This window comes from Dunckerocampus dactyliophorus, chromosome 15 (assembly GCF_027744805.1).
Source record: "Dunckerocampus dactyliophorus isolate RoL2022-P2 chromosome 15, RoL_Ddac_1.1, whole genome shotgun sequence".
Taxonomy (NCBI): Eukaryota; Metazoa; Chordata; class Actinopteri; order Syngnathiformes; family Syngnathidae; genus Dunckerocampus; species Dunckerocampus dactyliophorus.
The window spans coordinates 6,884,840-6,906,485 of NC_072833.1; the positions used below are offsets into that span (position 1 = coordinate 6,884,840).

A 21,646-nucleotide genomic window follows, 5' to 3' on the forward strand; every position below is an offset into this window, starting at 1 on the left:
GGACGAAATTAGTTAGAATGCACCACGGAATTTATTTGTTTGTTTTAAATAAATTTGGATTCGTAGAATGGATTACTTTATCCGAATTATATGCTAACAGTTGTGGAATGTTTTGGGGGAAGTATTTTAGCGTTGCACATGTTTGGGCCTTAGCTGCAAAGATGTTCTAAAGCCAAGATCAACACTAACCTAAGGGTGCATCTTGCATCACATTGAGTCGAATCGTTATCCTGACCTGGTAATTTTAATTAAGAACGTGGGGATATAGATAACTGAAAACGATTTTGAGTTTGATAACAGAAAGTTTACTGTTAGTAATTAGTTGTCATTTTGTTCGTCACATTTTGGTAATCTCTTAATATAGTATGTCTGGTAACCTCCCGCCATTGCAGTGTGACGCAGATCGTTTATTTTTAAGAGGGTTACTACAGTGTTACAGCTATCATTCTGAACAGACGCAAATTTTTTTTTTCTAAATCAAATCATATAACATGTGCAAGTAAGCCATGTCGATTATTTTACCTGATTAAAGGCTACAGAATTTTAAATTTTGGCTACGATATCGGTACCCAAAAGTACTAACACAGTGAGCACTCGTATCTTGACTTTTATCTTCAGCCAAGCTTCGACCAGGTTTGCTCTTCACGTGAGTCTAGTTTTCACTGTTCCACTTCATATGGCGGTTAAAAGTGCAAAATTGACACATTGCTATCATATTTTGTTGTTTAAAGTCAATATATGTTAGTCTCTGTTAACGCAACAATGTCATTGGCATTGTTGTTCAGCTAAAGTGAAAAAATGTATCCGCATTTAGCCAAATGAGCAACTCATGATTACAAACGTCCAAAGGCATGGGCTTTATCAAAATGGTGGTTTGAATTTGCGTTTTCCCCCAGAAAATAAAATGAATCACACAGAGGACCCCAAAGTTACGAGCGTGCCACACATCGTGAAAGAGGAGGTATGTTTTTGTACAAGTTTTCTAAATAGTTAATGAGTATTGTGTTTTAGCATCCATGTCGACTTTGTTGGCGACATCTGCAGATTGCATACATTGTTTTTTGATGCTGTGGTACGTAAATGCATCATGCGCTTGAATCACTCAGAAAATTGGAAAAGTCATGACTTTTTTTTTCCCCAGCTCCTGGCGTCGGGGAGATGGGTGAAGCTGGAGAAGACGACGTATGTAGATCCCGCAGGAAACACAAGGTAGGGTTCTATTTTTGTTTTTATTTATTTATTGCCTGAAATGTAATTTACAGTCAAGCAGTTTTTATTATTTTTCACTCTGGTCATCATCAGGATCTGGGAGACGGTGAAGAGGACTACGAGGCAAACCAACACAGATGCAGATGGTGAGTTTAACATGTGTGTTATTCCATTAGTTGTGATGCAATTCCAAGTTTAACAAAGTGTTCCCACAGGTGTGGGCATCATCGCGCTGCTCAAAAGGACACTGCACAAAGATTGTGTGGTGATGGTGAAGCAGTTTCGGCCTCCTCTTGGATGCTTCAGCCTGGAGTTTCCTGCAGGTTGGTGTAAATGACAGCTCTTTGGGGTCACTATAAAAAACAGTTCTGTCTCTCTGCTCAGGATTGATCGACGAGGGTGAGAGCGCAGAGGCGGCTGCGTTGAGGGAGCTGAAGGAAGAAACGGGCTACAAAGGCGAAGTAGTCGGAGTCACACCAGGTATTGTACAAGACGGAATGTTCTGGAGAAAGTCATTTGGTATCATTTGTATCAAGCTATTGTTGTTGTTGTTATCACCGCAGTGACTTGTCTGGATCCCGGCCTCTCCAACTGCACCACGCAGATTGTCAGGGTCAACATCAATGGAGATGAAATGGAGAATATAAACCCAACACAACAGCTGGGTGAGGAGTAGCAATTTTCCACACACATACATTTTCAACACAGACTAAATATTGTTGTTTGTTTCTTAAAATGGACTCTAAAACTAACTTTTAATTCATCTGAATACAACCTATACTCTGGAGGTTCAAAAGTGGTAGGTGCACGAGAAGCCACAATCCTTGGCTAGCTTTTTAGCATGGTGAAAAAAAAAGCAAATAATGGACACACCCATAAAAAGGCCTACTTTTGACACTAGTCCATGGGTGTCCAACCTTTTTCCAGTGAGGGTTGCATACAGAAAGGGATGCAGGGGCAACTTTTGATACATTTTGTGCATTAAAGATGCTAAAACCAATCCATTGTAGGTCAATACATGCTAAGCTATCTGAATCTTGGCAAAAGAGTGTAATATCTAATAATACTGCTCATTACTTATGAATTACAGTGGTACCTCGGTTAATGTCTACCCCGGTTAGTGCATTTTTGTTTAACAACCAAAATTTCTGCTAAAATTTTGCCATGGCTTGCGTTCGCCCAATTGTTTAGCGTTCAAAATACCGTCTAGTTTGTTTCCGACGCCATCTTCGATCATGCGCATAAGACAAAATCTCACAATACTTGAATGTGATTGTGCAGTGCCTTGTGCGCCGCGGCCGCCATTTTAGGACAACAACGTTTGTATCACAGTTGTAGAGCGATACACAATGTGACAAATACATGGAATGCACAAAAGAGAAAGGCGGTGGACGACGGCTTAAAGAGAAGATGTCGTCATTTCAGAGGTATGTAAATGTGACGGCGAGTCTCTGTCATCGGCTGCGCTGCACACAGATACATGCATACACAGCATTCCGTGTAACAGTCTTATTAACCCGGCAGCTCATTTCTCATTTCTGCTTCCAACAACCAAACATAAGCATTCAAACCTATTGTAGCATGTTCACGGCATCCACAGTCAAACATCGCACACGTCACCAGACATAAGGTATCCTCGCCAGTGCATTTCTGCGACATCACCACCGCCAGCGGTTGTTTTTTTTCCATTTTCAAGGTACATGTTTATTGGTCCTAGAATGTTGATATTTAGTTTGATATCATTTTTAGATTTTTGAAAATTGTGTTTGCAGCAGTAGTTTTTTTTATTTTGTTAATTGATGTTTTTGTGGGTTTTTCCAGCAAAACGAGGTAAAAGAGAGCACCATCTGCTGTATTCATAGTGGCAGCACACTTTTTTGCTCTGCAGATGGCGCCATCAAACCACTTTCTATTTAAAGGAAAGCTGCACTTTTTTGGGGAAAATTTGACCATCATCCACAATCCTTATCTGAGACATGAGCACACATGACTTTCTCTTTTGTCTTTGTGTATTCTAAATATATAAAAGCAGCTAAAAAGACGCAAGTGAGAATGCACGTGATAGGAAAAAGACGCAGCTCAGAATGCACTTAATGGGAAGCATCTGTCAAGCTTTCTGGGAAAAAAAAACTCAACAGCCAACAAAGCCCCATTTACATATAATGTGACATTGTTAATATTATTGTTATTGACATTGTTACGCCGAAGAACCACATTACGGGCATAGTGACACCTTGCCACACCACACCGGCTAGCGACTAGCTTCACCACACACTAGCTCAGAGATCTGCGCTCACAGTGCTTCAGGCCACTACCGGAAGGTAACGCTACTGCCCCCACTGCTGCTGTATGTTTGTTTTTGAGTTGGGGAAAGTTAATTCGAGGTGTGGCGTCGGTTTTTATGTTGATATGTGAAATCAATGCACCCAGGAAGGAAGTTCCGGTAATGCTTAAAATGACCTGTATCTCTATTAAATCACTGAAGTGTAAGAATAAGCTGTATAGAATTTGTCCCAGGTCACTGAACTCACCATTTCTCTTGTGCTCCTCTGCAGGTGACGGAGGTAAGTTGTCTCATGTTTTTTCAGAACACAAATACTCTCGGTGAGTGAAACAGATAAACCATAGCCTGTTTGTTCTTTTCCCAGAATTTGTGGATGTTGTCCTTTTACCTCTTGACGAATTCCAGATGAAAATAGATGGTAAGGATTCGTTGGCTGTTGTGTACTCGGTGGAAAGTGCTTTACTGAAACTTTGACTATGCTTCATTCTGCAGAGCTGCTGAAGAAAGAAAAAATAGTAGTGGATGCCAAGGTTTACATTTTCGCCATGGGGATGGTACAGGCTTTTTGTAAGCCAAGGGAGCTCCCCGTGTTGAAGCAGTGAAACCAACATAGAAACGCTTACTATACAATTGTTACAGAGGGTTCGTACACAGGACTAAACACCTAACACCATTTTTAATTGCTTGTGATGTGACGTTCAAGTACAAAAAATCCCAAAACTATTGGTTTGGGTGCAACATTTTAAGAATTGTTTGGACTCTGCATCGCAAGGCATGAATGTCTTAATTTCACCTAACATAGGAATAGAGGTAAATGTTCCATATCTTTACACCAGGGACACAGAGTTTCAGGGTTTTTACGACACGTGTTATACAATGTATTTTGTGGTTGTAATACATTCCTTACCTTGCTAACATTCTGTTATTTAGTAAAACATCCACCTCAAACACTTAACATCATATTGCTGAAAGCCCTTTAAAGTTGGGCTTTGTGGTTCTTTTGCCAAGTGTCAACTGTGCACAATTATTTTAAACATTAATACCTGTTCGTTCCTTAGGGTTAGTAAACTTTAGATGATCTATTAATGCGTAAATGACACTGGTGCTCTCCTTCAATCCTACTTTAAGATGCAACAGAGAAAGTATGGAAGTTGGTGGTAAATAATCCATGCTGGGCCTCCAACCTTGGTTTGAGGCCTTCATATCGTTGATGCTGTAGTTACGGAACGCCTAGGTGACTAATTAATAAATATGTTACTACCTATGTTCTTGTGTGAGACTTAAATATTTGATAACACAACTTAAAACGATCAAATTGCCACAAATAAAGGCAATGTGCATAGACATATATATATGCCGCATCGAGTGGGTTTGGCTACTGCTGCGATACGTCAACATCGCCGCCATATTGGATGGGTCAAGGCTGCGCTGCAAATGAATACAAGTCAATGTACTTACTTTCATAAAGCTCTGTTTTATTAAGTGCACCACGTACGTAACTAAAAAAGTTTACCAAGTAGCTTTAGATACGAGCTGAGCTGAGGACAACCTAAAAAAAAAAACTGTCCGGATTGGCAGAGGCATTGAACAACGCGACTTAGCGTGAAGCGTGAAGAGTGAACAAGTAGTTACCCAATGAGGATTTTCCTTCATCACGATTATGGGTAATAGCGAGCTGTACAGTTTCATGTTTGTACTCGGCAAAAATGCGTCAGTCATAAAAGATAGTCATCTAAAACGAGTATCCGGCTCATCCCTAATATTTTCTTCCTCCTCGAACCGAAAATGCATTTATTCTGTAATGGCGCCTTACAGCCGCAACTTCTACCTTCCCTCAGCATGTCCAGAAGTCCAACTTTTTGTGCTATGGTTAGCATTCTCCTCTACCATTTGGGTGCGACCGCAGGTGCCTTTAATGGTGCAGAACGTTTTGTCGACATTGTGGGTGTTGCCAGGGATAAAACTTGCAGACATACAGTAGAGCACTTCAGAGTCACACTGCTTGCGATCGAGCATTTATGTAAATTTGTCAAGCCTTAGCCTTACTACAAAATATATAATAACGTAGGCTGTGAAAATCTGTTTTAAAATTCAACAGAGCAGCCATTATTTAGTTTTTTTTAATAATCAAAAAGTCCAGGGAAGAAAATCCAAGTGTCATATTTTTCATGTCGGCCTCGCACTGCAGTGCAGCAGCAAGCTGTGTATTCGTTTTCACTCCACACTAACCACAAGAAATAGACCTAGCTATGATCGATGACAGGAATGTCACCAACATCCACTCCATATTTGAGAAAATCAATGTGTTTCAGCATGATTTTGTTGCAATGAAGCGGCGTAGAAAATTGATGGATGGATATCTAAATTATCCATATTTTATTTTCTTTTATATTTACAATCAAGGCATCCATATTGAAAATAGGACAACAATGCAAACACGACATGTAGTAATTCCGGGTAAAAAAACATTTTGATTTTATTGAAATTTCGTCTGCAGATAGATATTAAAGTGTGTTAATATTGTATATACCTTATATCTTGTCCTGAAGCTTCAATCCATGAGTTTGAAAAGCTTAAAGTTATACTTAACTTTCCAAGCACTCTCTTGACTTGATGTGGTCCAACACTCAATATAAATCCGATACGAAATTGAAGATAAAGACATAATCTACCCAACAAACATGTATACGAATGAAAATGCACCTGATATCATATGAAAAAATATTTATTTTTAAGGACGTCCCCACGGACTCTCCTAACAGAGCGCGCACGCTTGGTGTCAGATTTTTGCATCGGTAAAATACAGGTTTTGTAACAGTGCTATAATATACATATAATAAATAAATACAATAAAACACATAAAATGCAGTGATATTTGAATGTAAACAACCATAAACAGAGTGCAATGATGAATTAATCTAGGGGATTCAGCAAGAGCTTTTTTTTCCACCATCCATCTAAACATATTGCTAGCAAATGATTTTGTCTGTATTTTTTCAGTGGCATAAAAAAAACCCCTCCAAAATAATTTATAGAACCAAGAAAAGAGCGCTTGTAATTTACCCACCTGCACCATGGATATAATATAAGGAAAAAAGATCGATTATCTAGTAATTTCTTAAATTTAATAACGTTTTTGGGGAGTGTGGGAGGATGACTTATATTGCACATGCGTAGTGGAAATCTTGATGCCTGACGTTTACGCTGCCGTAAAGTAGATCGACGGAAACCGTAGATTTCACATGAGTGACGTAAACGCGTTCTGCACATGCGCTGTGGCTTTGTTGTTACGTCACTTGTTACGAAACAACCGTTTGTGGATACTTCTTTTAGAATCGGTCCTTCGCTTAACTTTTGCAAGTACAATATTTACATTTACAGCTTTTCCCAAAGTCTTGAGACGCGTCTTTTAAAACCGTTCTGTCGCTTAGCTTTTATAAGTATTTAAGCCTTTCCCAAAGCCTGGCGACGCATTATCGAATTCGTGTTGTTAGCCCCTTACTTGGTGGCTGCAAACTTTGACCATGTAATAGATTTTTATGTCCAACATCAAACGCATATACCGCTATGGTACATATTTATGGACACACGTGTTACAAGCATACACACGGGAGTATGGAAGTGGCTGTGAAAGGTAAGTTTACTTTTACTTGGAAATCAAAACGTATCATGTTTGCTTTTATTTTCTAATTTAGAAAGCGTACATCGCCCTGTTGTTAATGTGCCGCGGGATTAATGTGCTGTTGTCATTTGAACGCTTTATAGGGAGGGCCAAGAGGAGGCATTTGAATGCAGATGAACTGGAAAGAAATGCAGAAGGTCTTCAAGCCCTCATCCACCCGCAAAACACAAATACAAGACGTAGTGATTATTCGCTACACCCCAGGACAACTGCTAAGAGACGGAAAGGTGGTTAAAGGCTTGAGCAGTGCTGGAATGTGTATATGAAAGTACATAATTCTATACGGAGCCCCGGAGAGGACATGGAGAGAACGCAAAACTGTTTGGCGAGGGAACGCAAAAGAGACTGTGGTAAAGCTGGAAACATATTCACATATTTAAACTTATAAGTCAATAACTCCCAAGTGAATGGTTCTAACTCAGTAAACCATACCTATTTCCCACCGTGGCAAAACAGACAAACAGCTACCACCCAGTTTTTTATCAAAACGAGCCGTCTTCTGTGCAGTGGGACTTATATCGATCTCTGTGAGAAGCCGGCAGCGAGACCGGAGCGCAGAGAGCGTCTACAAATGTGTTGTTCTTCTGTATTATGGCGGCTGGCATCAATGTTGACAACGCCTCAGTAAGAATAGTATCTATTGGCTGTTCTGGAAGGACTTAGATGATGTCGTTGGCAAGTTTGCATGTTTTTTGGAAATGATGTAAGAGATGTAGGAAAAAAACACAAGTATGATAGATTAACATAAATATGATAGATTAACAAAGTAAATGAAAACACCTTTATTATGTTAAGAAGTACAAAAATACATACAAAGCAACACGTTTGTGAAAATGGACTTTTACATAATTTATTTTTATTAGGTTGTTAACAAATTCACTTCTGTAACGTGTAGGACCACAAAACTCACCTCACACATCAGTGACTCCTTCCTGGTATTACTACAGCAATTAGTTTGGAAAATGTGCTTTTAAACCATTTTTGGGAATTTTCATAAGAACTATCATTAAAAAATTCAATTCTGTCACATGTCCGTTCAATAACTTCACTTCCGTGAAGAGTAACACCACAAAAATCACCTCACAAATCAATGGCCAAGTGAAGCTATTGAACGGACATGTTACACAATTGCATTTATTAAGCAATAAAATTTCCCCAAAATTATATTGCACATTTTTCCAAAGTCTTTGCTCTAGTATGAACAGGAGAAGGCTCTTGATGTGTGAGGTGAGTTTTGTGGTCCTACACATTACAGAAGTGAATTTATTAACAACCTAATAAAAATTACAAAAGTCCATTTTCACAACTTATTGCTTCGTAAATATATTTGTAGCCAATGACGCCATATATCACCTTTCAGAACAGCCAATAGATACTTGTCTTACTGAGGAGTTGGCAACATTGATGCCAACCGCCGTAATACGGAAGAAAAAGAAGACATTTGTAGACGGTCCCTGCGCTCCGGTCTGCTGCAGGTGATCAATATAAGTCAGACTGCACAGAACACGGCTCGTTTTGATAAAAACTGGGTTGTAGCGGTTTGTCTGTGTTGCCACAGTGGGAAATAGGTATTCTTTACTGTGTTAGAACCATTCACTTGGGATTTATTGATCCCGAAAGTTTGAATATGTGAATATGTTTCCAGCTTTACCACAGTCTCTTTTGCATTCGCAAAACAGTTTTGCGTTATTTCGCGAAAGTTTGTTCTTTTTTCTTTTTTTTTTTTTTTAACCCATATGTTTTTTTCTTCGTGTCCCCTCCGGGGCTCCGTAATTCTATTATGTATACAAATCATATTTATTTTTCATGTCATGTGTCAGCAGCAGGAATCTACACAAATGGACTCAACAGAGAGCAATTATCTGAAGACATGAGCACTATTGATGATGAGGAGTGGAGCCCACCAGCTGCCGAGATACCGTCAGACTCAGAGGAGAAGCAGTCTGATGCCAAAGAGCTAGACCATTTAGAGGGAATAACAGCCGAGATGTTTGAAGATGACTTTGACTGTTCAGATGGGATCATGCTGGAAGAACCGGCAGTGGAGGCCCTACCTGATGTCACCTACGGGCTTCTCGGTTGCAGTAGGGCATTGCAACAACCTCAGGGTTGCATTGACAACCTTCCAGAGGAGGTGCTGAGGCAGATATTCACTCTTCTTCCTGCACAAGACCTCTACAGGAGTGCCATGCTTGTCTGCGCTCGCTGGTGTAACATCATTGAGGACCCCAAGGTTCAACTGAGCAGTCAATACAATACACACAGTCAGAGCTGCAATTGTTAATTGGGTGTTCCTTTTTGCAGTTTATGCCCTACAAGAAAAGTTATTACCGCTACATGATGGAGGAAGACGCTACTGTGCTTGAAGTCTCCGCCTCGTTGAGGAACTGCGGAATATTGACGTCAGCAATGTCACCGCATGGCATCCGAAACCTTGTTATGTAAGTTTGTACGACTGAAGTAAGCGAGAAGAGCAAGTAAGTGATAACCAAGCCTCTTTTGTTTGGCGGACAGTTCAATGGCACATCATACCTTTGGCGAGAGAGTGAATCCAACAGAGGTTCTGCAGTGCGTGGAGAAACACCGCCTTTTCCCTCATGCTGAGGCATCCATTCGCTTGCGCATCTGTAATGTTCCCAAGTGCAAAATGTTTGAAACTGAGGTTTGTCTCTCTTCGTACACACTGAAACAACATGTCCTTGAGTTAAAGAGAAACCCTGGGAAATAAACGTGTGTCCATCCGCAAGGGTCCCAACCCGTATGCAGCCATGGCTGTGATACTGCTGCTCAGTGAGAGTGTCGGCGACGTGCTGTCTTTGGTCTCTTTGCTGAGTGGCTGCATGTCACACATGGCCATCACAGAGTACCTCAGCCACATGGCTACGCTGTTGCTTGCAGCCAGGAGGAACAATGTTAAGATCAGTGAAAGGTGCTGGCACAAGTAACATTTATATTGTGCCTTTATTATTATGGTTTTATTGAAAACTTTGCTTTTGCTTCTCCAGGTTGCATTACAACATCTACTATGTTCTTCATCTCAGGGAGAATGGACCATTTTCTATTCGAACCTCAGAGGGCAGGTGAGGGCATCAGTTCATGTCTGTGAATGTACAGTGATACCTCGGTTCTTGTTAATAATCCATCAGTCGAAAACTGCATCGTACGAAAGCCGGATATTTTGTCCCCCATAAGAACTAATGTAAATCCAATTCATATGTTCAATACACCGAAAGTTATTAACACAAAACATATTTCATAGAAAACAGTTATAGTTTTACATGCAGAAAACAATTGGAAATACATATAAATGATGAATGAAATGAATAAATGATTTAATGTCACTTTTACCGTTTTAATTTAAAACTTGCTGTCAAAGATGCTGGCCGAATATTAGCCAGGGAGGAGATCCACATGAACACCACTTTCGTGTTTTGCTATGAGTCACTTCTTGATTTCAGTAGTGTTTCTCACCTTTTTTTATCGAAGAGCTAGCATTTGCAACTTTCTTTGGCTTCATGGTGGGTTGATTTGGTGCTGTACTCAATAAAAAAGGAGACTTACAGTGTAACTATTTTAGTTCACAAAGAACTACAGAGTTAACTGGTGATTGTGTTATGGAAGGGCAACAGGTGGGAGTTGAGAGCAGACTAACAGGCACTTTGTGGAATAAAAAAACTTCACAAACGCGGCGGGACTCATGCAGTGTATTGCAGACTGAGTCACCAACGCCTGGGATTCTTTGTTTGGGCACTCGATTTGGTGGAATGATGCTATTAAGAGACTAGTGAAAGGCAAATAGATTTTCAGACGTGTGCCATCTTTAAGCTTGATTTAAATGATCAGTTTAATACATACATTTCATGTCCTCTCATTTATCTTCCTGGTCATAAAAACCGTAAACACGGGCATATTTCACACGGAGTTGCAAATGGTGATTAATCATGATGAATTAATTTGAAAACTGATTAATTCGAATACAATTTTTAATCATTTGACCGCCCTACTAATAAGATAAAAGATGTACTCAGATAATGTCTTCCAAGAACCTGTCCACAAGGAAATGTTTTCAGGTTAAAAGTTTTTTTTTTATATATATATATATATTTTCATCCACACAGCAACTTCTTTCTGTGTGTCCTGAAATGGTATTCTTTGAAAACAGCGTCCAGGGTGGGAAAAACTGATAACGCCGTCTTGTTGTTGCTGTATGGGACAAGCAAACGGCTACTTTGTGAAAACAACGATGTCACCGCCCCTTTGCCGTCACATTACCTGAAGTGAGCAGTTGTGTACTGCTGCCCAAAAAAACCCAATATCTGAATATTTCAACTGCCATGACTCCCAGTCGACATTATCCTGATTTTTTTTTTTGTTTTTTGTCTTATAATCGAAAGTGACTCGCACAAGTAATTTAATTTCGTCATAAGTCTATGCAAGCAGAAGATGACGGACCTTTTATGTATATATAGTTTTGATGTGTCCCATGTTTCTGTCTGTGTCCGTTTACAGGGCCACATGTAGGTGTGCCTTATGTATTACATAGTTTTCACCCAGTAATACGTTCCCGTGTGGATGTGACTATTTACTGATCTGACACTGCGTGGATGCGTTTTATTTTTTATTATAAAATAAAAAAAAAACTATCATGATGATAATTTGCACATGCACACTTTGTAGAGACTTATTTTTCAATGAGCCATGTTTTTCTTTCAGGGACTCTGGTATGAACATGACCTCTGAGCAGCTGCATATCCTCAGCCACGACATCCAGAAAGACCACATGGTGAAGATTGTCGCTTTTGCAGGTATAGTGACAGCTCTGGGTCACAATTTTACTGAACAATCGCAATGCTAGAGTAAAAGGTCTACCGGTAATTTATATTTACTGTTTCAGTCGTCCCTTGCCGCGCTTCAGATTTTGGGGCTCCACTCTTACCACGGTTTTCAAAATATATTAATAAATCAGCGCCGTTTTGTGGTTGACTATGTCCTGTTGGTGAAAACATGTATATTTAAGCTAATTTTATGTATTTCTGGAATAAATTGAGCTTTTTCAAGCATAAAAATAGCTAAATGAAGTAAAATACAAATAATTAGTAAAATACTAATAATAGTACAAATGAGTAAAATACAACAAATTCAAATACATGCTGTTGATATTCGTATTCCACACCGATCACTATGTGTCAGTAATTTTATATTGATGAGACAAATGCCACTGCAGGAAGTGCTTGGTGGTGATGTTATTCTCCTAATGTGCTAACATTTGTGAGTCTACATTACTCTATGTCTTATGTCTACTATGTTGGATAATAACGAGTGTAAAGGGTGGTATTTCATGTCTAGAGGGCTCTAAAACTGTTAAACGTGTTTAGAAGTCTGTAAGCAGGTTTTCTATGCTCTCTGAAAATATTCCATGTATAAATAAGGAATCCTACTTAGCGGAAATGTACTTATAATGGGCGGGTCTGGAACCAGTCAACTGCAATAAAGGAGGCATTACTGTAATATGTAGACCAAAACTAGCTTTAACTTTGTGCATACAATTTGCAGCTTTGATGTATGATCTATATCACATAGATTCTCAAATTGTGGTACCAGTTTTAAAAATATATGTATAGAATAATAGTACAAATAAAAATGTATTCACTAATTTGCTGGAATTGTTTTTAGAAATGATTTTCGTTAACTGAAATATGAATGTATAACTACCTACAAGGCACTTACCTGCGACTACAAGCCACATGTTTGAAGCTTAACCGTGATGTTACGTGGAGTTTTTATCATTGTGTTCAAATGGGTGCTTTGCCACAGGTACGGGGAAGACGACCACCCTAATAAAATACGCCGAACTGAGGCCAGAACTCCGCTTCCTGTACGTTGCCTTCAACAAATCTGTGGCCAGTGAGGCCTCAGAACGCTTCCCAAACAACGTGGACTGCAAGACTGTCCATTCTCTGGCATACAGGGACATTGGGATACTGTGAGAAACTTCCTTTGCATGCAAAGTTGTGGTCTGGCAGGAAAGGCGCAAACATTCAAGGTTCAGAATAACTTGATACTGTTTTGATGCAGGTACAAAAAGAAGCTCACCTTTAATTTGAATGCATTCACCATCAACACGGTCCTGCCCGAGGGCCGAGGAGGATTCGCGAAGGCCAAAGTGGTCGTCACCACTCTCAACAACTTCATGGCTTCAAAGGATCAAACCATCACGGTTGATCATGTTCCGGACAAGCATGTGAGTCTTCGAGGTCTCGAGAGGTGTTTAAATGGCGTGGAAAAAGGGGTGAGGAAACGGCAACTACACTCTGCTGACATATTTCAGATGTTTGTTTTTTAAGTGTACATCTTCTGTTAAGTTGGTTGTCCAAGATGCGCAGACGATTTGGATAAAAATGAAGGACGTCAATGAGACCAACAAAAGCTATAAGATGACTCACGATGGTAAGATATTGTTAGTAAGCACTTGCTGTTATGGTGGAGATTTGAACAACTTCATTTCCAGGTTACCTAAAGCTATGGCAGCTCCAAACCCCACCGCCCCACCTCTATGGGTACCACGTCCTTTTAATTGATGAAGCCCAGGACTGCACTCCAAGTGTGTTCCTCTGTCAACAAAGTTCTGTTTAATTATATTAGGTTTTCCTTCATCTTTTCCCTCTGCTCCACTCCCAGGCATCATAGATGTGCTGTTGAAACAACAATGTGGTAAAATCCTGGTTGGAGATCCTCACCAGCAAATTTACACCTTCAGAGGAGCTGTCAATGCTTTGCAGACTCTTGCGCACACCCATATCTACTATTTAACACAGGTTTGCATAATAGTGATCATTCATCCATTGTTTTCCACGTAATAGTAGATCAGACAATTCAATTTTTTGTACCTCATTTTCATTGTCAAGAGTTTTCGCTTTGGGGCCGAGATCGCCTACGTGGGTGCCACCATCCTCACAGTGTGCAAGAAAGTCCGCAAGATTTTAGTAGGAGGACGGCAGGAAGGTAAAGCACTCTAGCAGCTCTCTATGGCAGTGATTCTCAACTGGTAGGTCGTGACCCAAAAGTGGGTCACAGAGCTCTTTTCACTTGGTTGCCGGTCTTGCCAAAACAAATGGCCCGATGTCCCTGAACGCGCCTCGCGTCTGTGCTATTTGCTTGCTGCGCCACCACGAGGTGCATGCCGTGTGTCTGGCTGCTTTGGCCAAGCTTGAGAAAGAGAGGAAGGACATTGAGTGTGAACTTAACACAGCAAGATCGCCTTTACATCAGCTGGAGAAGAGCGCCCTACAAAGAGACGAGTGTCTCACCGCTACAGCTGACGTTTCGCTTGGGGAATTCAGCACACAATGAGGACTCACAGGTACAGTGCCCAATTCTATTGGCCCAGGCAGAGGGGTGGTTTACAGAAGAAATAGACCTTCAATGATTATTAAACTTACCTGCTGAGTTAATCAGGAAAGAAAGTTAAATTTCTATATTTTAAATCTTACTTTTATACCATAGTCACACTACAGGCGGAATGAGCCAGAATGATGTTGGAATGAAAATTCTTGTTTGTTTCCTGGATGTTCGAAGTGCATTCTAAAAATTTTTGAGTGCATTCCAAATATTAGGGCCCATTCTTCTGTCTGGCCCGAATGTTTTGAGCATGCTAAAATCTTTTGAGGTGGATTCAAAGTGGAAAAATATCAAAAGGCATTTGAAAGGTATTCTAACTGCACTCCAAATATTCTTACGATATTCCAACAGCATTCCAAACATTCAGATCACATTCGAAAAAAAAACCCTGCAGCCAACTGCCGTTGAAACTCATGATTAAGCGTCGCCTTATTCACATCACATCACAGCACATTCACATCACCGCCAAGGAAAAAAGTGGACAAGTTAGCTCCATCAACGTGGCCGCCGGCATGGCCAGTGCAGAGGTGCTGAAAGGCAACAAGCCTGCCGAAGCGTCACTCACTTCCACGTGGCCAATTTACATCATGTCAGGCCGCCAAGAAAAAAAACAATCAAACATACCACCGACCGCCAGTGTGCACAGTATAGAGGTGCTGAAATCCAGGAAGCCCCAGAAGCGGCAGCTCCCATTCCTGGTAAGTATTTGAACAGCATTCAAATCCTCTCCCGAATGTGGCGCGAATTTTGAAACTTTCATTCGAGGTGGTTACTGTGATGGGGACTTTATCTGAGGAGTTCAATCAGAGCAACTAGACTACAGTGGTGTGAAAAAGTGTTTGTCCCCCTCCTGATTTCTGGTGGATGTTTTTTACACTTAAATGTTTCACATCATCAAACAAATTTTTATATTTGTCAATGACAACACAACTGAACACAAAATGCAGTTTTTAAATGAATGTTTTTTATTAAAATTATTAAAGGAGAAAAAAAACCCACATGGCCCTGTGTGGAAAAAGTGATTCCCCCCCCCAAAAAAACATAACTTAACTGTGAGTCTGGAAAAGGTTATAAAGCGATTTATTTCTAAAGTTTTGGGACTCCAGCAAACCACAGTGAGAGCCATTATCCACACATCGTGAAAATATGGAACTGTGGTGAACCTTCCCAGGAAAGGCTGGCCAACCAAAATTACCCCAAGAGCATAGCGACGACTCACCCAAGAGGTCACAGAAGACCCTACAATATCATCCAAAGAGCTGCATAAACAAAAAATATTTTCCTCAGCCTATGTCAAGGTAGTTTTTTCTACGTTCTGGCTGTTTTAACCTTTGACACACTTAAACAGATGTTCACCTACTTTGCTAATTATTTAATAAAGCATTATTTCTATAAAATACTTGTAATCATTCACTAAGTTATTAGACTAATTGATTAAATTGACTAAGCAGTTATATCTATTCTGTACTTATTTTAAAACACTCAACAATAATTCAATCAATAGACATCAATGCGAACAGTTATTCTAAAATGTACTTGTAATAATTATTTACCCACTTAGTAAATACATCTTTTTCTACAGAGGCAATCACTTTTTCACACTGAGCCATGTAGGTTTGGAATTTTTTTGTCCATTAATAATAAGTTTCATTTAAAACCTGCATTTTGTGTTCAGTTGTGTTGTCATATCTCTGTGTGGAGTTTGCATGTTCTTCCTGCGTGTGCATGGGTTTTCTCCGGGTATTCCGGTTTCCTCCCACATTCTCTGGACTCTAAATTGTCCATAGGTATAAATATGAATGCTTCTTTGTCTATAAGTGCCCTCTGATTGACTGGCAGCCAGTCCAGGGTGTACCCTGCCTCTTGCCCAAAAAGTCAGCTTGGATAGGCTCCGGCATAGCCCCGCCACTTCTCATTGAGGGGTGACGGTGGGTCCCGCAGCCGAACTAGTTGAGAACCACTGCTCTACAGTATATCATAGAATGAAAAGGAACCATACAGTGTCATTTTTCCACCAGGCATCTTATTTCACTTCCGTCATTAGACGGAATTAAGAAATCTCTTGGGACCAATCAGCAGATTGCATGATGTCTTTACCCCTTGCTTTTTGATACCAAATCACTGGAGATGGTACAGATCTATAAATATGGTACCTTGTCACCACTCTTGTCAATGAAAAAAAGTATTGCATAGCATTGTAACAAATGTAATTGTTTGGAGTACTACCGAATGCTTTTGCCATGCAGTCCTTTTTTTTTTTTTTTTTTAATGGCACAGGGGGTGTGTTTGATGAAAAGGCAGCCCAGGCTGCTCGAGATGTTGCAAGCGGCAAGACTCCCGGCAAGGGAAAAACGGCCATCTTGTCCAGATGCAATCAAACCATATTCAGTGAGGCCGTGCGGCTGACTGACGCCAACACGGAGTGCAGGATTCACTTTGTAGGCGTGAGTGTGCATACATTCTTTAAGTGTTATTATTAACATTATGAAGCCCTTCAGGGTTGTTTTCATGTGTTAAAACCTGTTGTTACTTAACGTATGAGGAAAATGTTGATAAATGTTCTAATTATAGCTGGGAGATTTTATAAACAGCAGCAACAAAACCAATACTGATAAGGAGCTTGCCAACATTAATGCTGCTGAAGAGTTCACCTGTAATATGCATGAGATTCAAGCCAACACCTAAGCAGTGAAACAAACATTTTAAAGCACATGCAGAGGTAGATAAAGCTGCTGGATGCTGACCACTTTTTAGGGCTAGATTTCAATTTTCGTGATTTTGAGGGGAAAAAAATCTGCCATTTTACTCGAGGACTTGTGGCAAACGCTTCCTCCTCACTCTCCCCCTCTCACAGGCCCCGCTGGCCAGGGCGAAGCTGGAAAGATAAGTTAGTAGATTGTGTGTTAAATACAGGATGTTTTCCTTAATTTCTCTGTAAGTACTGCCTGAATTTGGTGAAAATATGGTTACGTTTGGAATGATGATCAGTGTTCTCCCACAGGGCGTGGACAACATTGGCTTGGATAAGATCAAAGATATTTGGTACCTGATGGAGGGCTCAGGCAATCGCAGATGTGAGGCTCATGCGCACCATGTGATGACAATTTGCTGTTGTTGAGGAATATGTAACCCACTGATTTTGTTGCCCTTCTCTTTTTTATCTCATCAGTAATCAAGGATCACCTTATTCGCACCTTTTCCAACTTTGCATCAAACTCCTTTGCGGCCTTGAAGAACTTCGCCAGAAATACAGCGGACCACGAGCTAGAGTCCAAGCTGAACATCGTGGAACGATACCAACGTCGCATCCCAGAGTTGGTGATGCGCCTGAAAAGGCACTCAGAGGAAAATGCTAACAAAGCAGGTGTGCGCTTTTGAGAATTTTGAATAGTTCATTTCAGTTCAGTTGCTCATTTCATTTTGTTGTTGTGCTCCAGACTTCATTCTGGGCACAGTCCACAGGGCAAAAGGTCTGGAATTTGACATTGTGGTGGTCAGTGATGACTTTGCGGATATACCAGCCCCATATCACTACATCCACTGCTTTGCCGATTTTTCATTTGGTGAGTGTTTCCTTCAACACCATACATGTACTCTACATTTCCTAATATTTACTGTTTTGTGCTCAGATAAAATTGTCAGTGATGAATGGAACCTCCTCTATGTGGCAGTGACTCGCGCTAAAACAACACTGATTATCACAAAGAAGATCATGCGCATCATCACCATGGCTAACGTAGGATATGCTCCCACCCGCATTGTTGCTTTGGGTGTCTCTTATAGAAACCCAGATTTAAAAATATCTACAATGTCATCAACAGGAATACTTCCTGAAGTCTGAGATGCCCAGTGCCCCACTGAAAGTGGACAACACGCCGCAATGCACCATCTCCAACTGTCCCAACTACATCACACCAGGCGCGGCTTTCATGATGTGCAAAAGACAGCTGGCATTTGTAAGTCAGTCACTTGAAGGTTCAATGTTATTCTCCACAGGCATCCGTGTAGTGCACTCACTTGCCGAGATAGAACCAATAAAATGGTGGTGTAAATCTGGATAAAAGTGCAGATGAAGGCCACAGCCAAGTCCTAAAACATATATCAACGAATGTCTATTGTCTTTGTCCAGACTGGCAGTGTGGTGTCTTCAGGGGGCGAACTGTGTGAGAGATGTGTCTGGACCCGCGTGGGCCCAGTCGCCTTTCTCATGACTGACGACGTGTGCTCCATGGCTGAAGCTCCAGTGATTTTTCCCCCGCCCCCGCATTCCATTCAGTTATTTTTTCAGGAGGCATTCTGACTTGGCGCTTTAAATGAAAAGAATGTGACACATTCATACCTATCATCAAGATCTGTAACACACCACTGAGCCTGCGGCCTTCACCTTCTCGACAACCGCCATCGTCGTCGTTAGCTAGCGACGCTAACGTTAGCTGGAAAGGCCACCGCAGGGCCTTCAGCCTTCGCTGCTGTGACCTGCCAGCCGCTGCCGGGCTCCATCCCTCACCACAGAGAACACAGGCGCAATCACCAGGCTAGGCTGCAACTGGCAAAGATTGAGAAATATGGCTACCAAAAGGGACATGGAGGAACTAAAAAGGTCAAACGAAGAACTAAGGAAGTCTGTGGAATTTATGAGTCACAGTATGGAAGAAGTAACAAGTAAGCAAGACACATTAATTAACATGATGCAGGAGGTCAAAGAGTTGAAGAGACAAAATGAGGAGAAAGTACATTATCTGAGCTAGAACAATATACTGAATGTATTGTATTGTATTGTATTGTATGTACTTTATTGATCCCACAGCGGGGAAATTTACTTGTTACAGCAGCAAGCAAGCAAGACAAGTAAAGAGAACAGTAAAGTAAAGCACTACAACATGGTTCAGGTGGTGCAGGTGTTGTAGAGCCTGAATGATGTGATTGTCACTGGGTGACCAACACGACCCCGGTCATTTGCTGCTGCTGCAGTAATGCCAAGGGGGGGAAGGAACAGTTGACGGGAATCAAGATTTGGACTTGGTCGAGCAGCAAGTGGTAGATTTTTTGCAAGACAAAGGAATTAATATACACAAAGACAACATAGAAGCCTGTCATCCTCTCCCACAGAAAGACAAAAGTAAACCAGCGGCCATTATCGTGAGGTTTTTCCAACAGAAAATTAAAACACAAATTATTGCAGCAGGGTACACACAGATCATTGCGCAACATTAATTGATAATATATTCACCAATGATTTTGATAGCAACACGAGTGGACTGCTAATTAATGATATTACTGACCATCTTCCGGTGTTTACGATTTACAATGAAAACTATAAAAAGAGAAAGAGGGACGATATCAGGAAATTCAAAAGATCCCATACAGAGGAAAGTATTAGCGCCTTCAGGAAAGATTTGGAAAAACAAAGACGGGAGTGCGTATATAGCGAGAATGATGTGAACGAGGCATATAAAAACTTTCTTAATATTTATATGAAGTGTTACGAGAGACATTGTCCACTGAGAGAAGTATCTAATAAGCAAAAGAAGGTAAATCAGCCATGGATGACAAAAGGACTACAAAATGCCTGTAAGAAGAAAAATACGCTTTATAGGAGATTTATCATTCAAAAAGCTAAAGAAGCAGAAAAAAATGATAAAATATACCAAAATAAGTTAAAGATTTTGAGAGTGTGTAGGAAAGAATGTTAGTCAATTATTAAACAAAAACAACATTAGAGCAACATGGGGCATCCCAAACAGTATTATACGGAATGGTGTTAAGAGAGCAGACTACCCTCCGTATTTAACAGCTGGAAATGTCAAATATGACCATATGAATGAGGTAGTTGAAAAGTTGAAAACTACTTAGTAAATACTGGACCGGAACTGGAAACAAAGATCCCACATTACCCACCAGTTGAGGAAAGGAATCCCAATTCCACGTTCCTCGCTAACGTTACAGAAAAGGAAATCATCAATATTGTTAATAAATTTAAACCAAAAACATCAACCGATTACAACGGAATAGAAATGGAAACGATAGAGAGGTAATGGAGCTAATATGAATAAATACAGCACACGTAATATGAAAGCAGGATTGGAAGCGCACATTGAGTGCTTCCCGCACACCGCTGTGTAATCCTTACAGTCCTACATGCACTCGGTGATCCCAGCGGAGGTACTCGACTTTTTTTTCGTTGGCCTTCAACAGCTACCGCTGTGTTAATGTCCAAGCAGAAACTGTAGTAATGCCAAATTTGATCAAAGTTTCTCAGGATTTGTCAGAAAAACCACGATCGCTGCACATGACTTCTATCAAAACGTGTGATGGTAAGAGTTATATAGGGCATACTTCCTGCCTCTGCACTGTAAGCATCATGGGAACAGTAGTTCTTTTAGCGTAAACATGAAGCTAACTGCAATCTATTTTTACACGTGTCTTTACACAACTACACAGCAACATAAATGATTAGTAGTAGCAGCTACAACTGCCGTCATTATTTAAAAAAAAATGCTACATTTGTGGAGAGAAGTTCAATAGTTTAATGCCTCATGCTTAGGTCATCATGCATGCAAAGTTATAAAACAAAATGTACCGGTATCATGACACCCCTAATATAAATAACTATCATTACGATATATTATCATAACAGTTGTTAATTTGCTCTCAAATAATGTTGACAATATTGTTTTTAGAATTATTTGGGTGACAATAAACATTTGAAAATGTACCTTCATTTTATGACTCAGTTAAATTAAAAAGTCTGTTTGCCCAGTCATTTTTTCATTATACTTGTTAAAAATGTTAAAATCTCAACTCGTTGTCATAGACCCAATCTTGTGTATTGTCTCGTCTCGTGAACTGAGTGTCTCCTGACACCCCAATTTTATGGATATTCAAATTTGCTGCTTTAAAGTATAGTGTTCCCTTGTTTATCGCGGGGGATGGGTTCCCAAAATGACCCGCAATAAGTGAAATCTGCGAAGTAGACGACTATATTTTTGTACAATTATTATATATGTTTTAAGGCTGTAAAACCCTTCACCATGCACTTTACAGTTTTCTTAGCCAGGCATTAACATTTTATC

The 21,646-nt window shown here is 40.3% G+C and overlaps 2 protein-coding genes across 4 annotated transcripts; both read left to right on the plus strand.

Annotated features, from left to right (window-relative positions):
* Window positions 1–398: 398 nt before the first annotated feature.
* nudt5 (nudix (nucleoside diphosphate linked moiety X)-type motif 5) lies at window positions 399–4,757 on the plus strand. Its single transcript, XM_054752889.1, has 8 exons — window positions 399–646; window positions 897–961; window positions 1,142–1,209; window positions 1,303–1,355; window positions 1,425–1,532; window positions 1,594–1,689; window positions 1,773–3,911; window positions 3,986–4,757. Exons 2-7 carry the CDS (start codon window positions 905–907, stop codon window positions 1,883–1,885), a joined length of 495 nt encoding a protein of 164 aa, XP_054608864.1. The 5' UTR covers window positions 399–646; window positions 897–904; the 3' UTR covers window positions 1,886–3,911; window positions 3,986–4,757.
* Window positions 4,758–6,621: 1,864 nt separating this feature from the next.
* fbxo18 (F-box DNA helicase 1) lies at window positions 6,622–21,334 on the plus strand. 3 transcript variants are annotated; one of them, XM_054752887.1, is made up of 21 exons: window positions 6,622–7,127; window positions 7,259–7,402; window positions 9,002–9,408; window positions 9,480–9,616; window positions 9,690–9,837; window positions 9,923–10,104; window positions 10,181–10,255; window positions 11,889–11,980; window positions 12,990–13,158; window positions 13,251–13,464; window positions 13,538–13,622; window positions 13,684–13,776; window positions 13,854–13,990; window positions 14,081–14,177; window positions 16,851–17,017; window positions 17,575–17,647; window positions 17,743–17,937; window positions 18,011–18,136; window positions 18,203–18,309; window positions 18,395–18,529; window positions 18,703–21,334. In XM_054752887.1, the coding sequence occupies exons 1-21, from the start codon at window positions 7,061–7,063 to the stop codon at window positions 18,871–18,873; spliced, it is 3,021 nt and encodes a 1,006-aa protein (XP_054608862.1). In that variant the 5' UTR covers window positions 6,622–7,060; the 3' UTR covers window positions 18,874–21,334. The 3 variants fall into 3 exon arrangements, with proteins under 3 accessions (XP_054608862.1, XP_054608860.1, XP_054608861.1); XM_054752885.1 differs by having other exon boundaries at window positions 6,623–7,127; window positions 8,996–9,408; window positions 18,703–21,333; XM_054752886.1 differs by having other exon boundaries at window positions 6,624–7,127; window positions 8,999–9,408; window positions 18,703–21,333.
* Window positions 21,335–21,646: the final 312 nt, after the last annotated feature.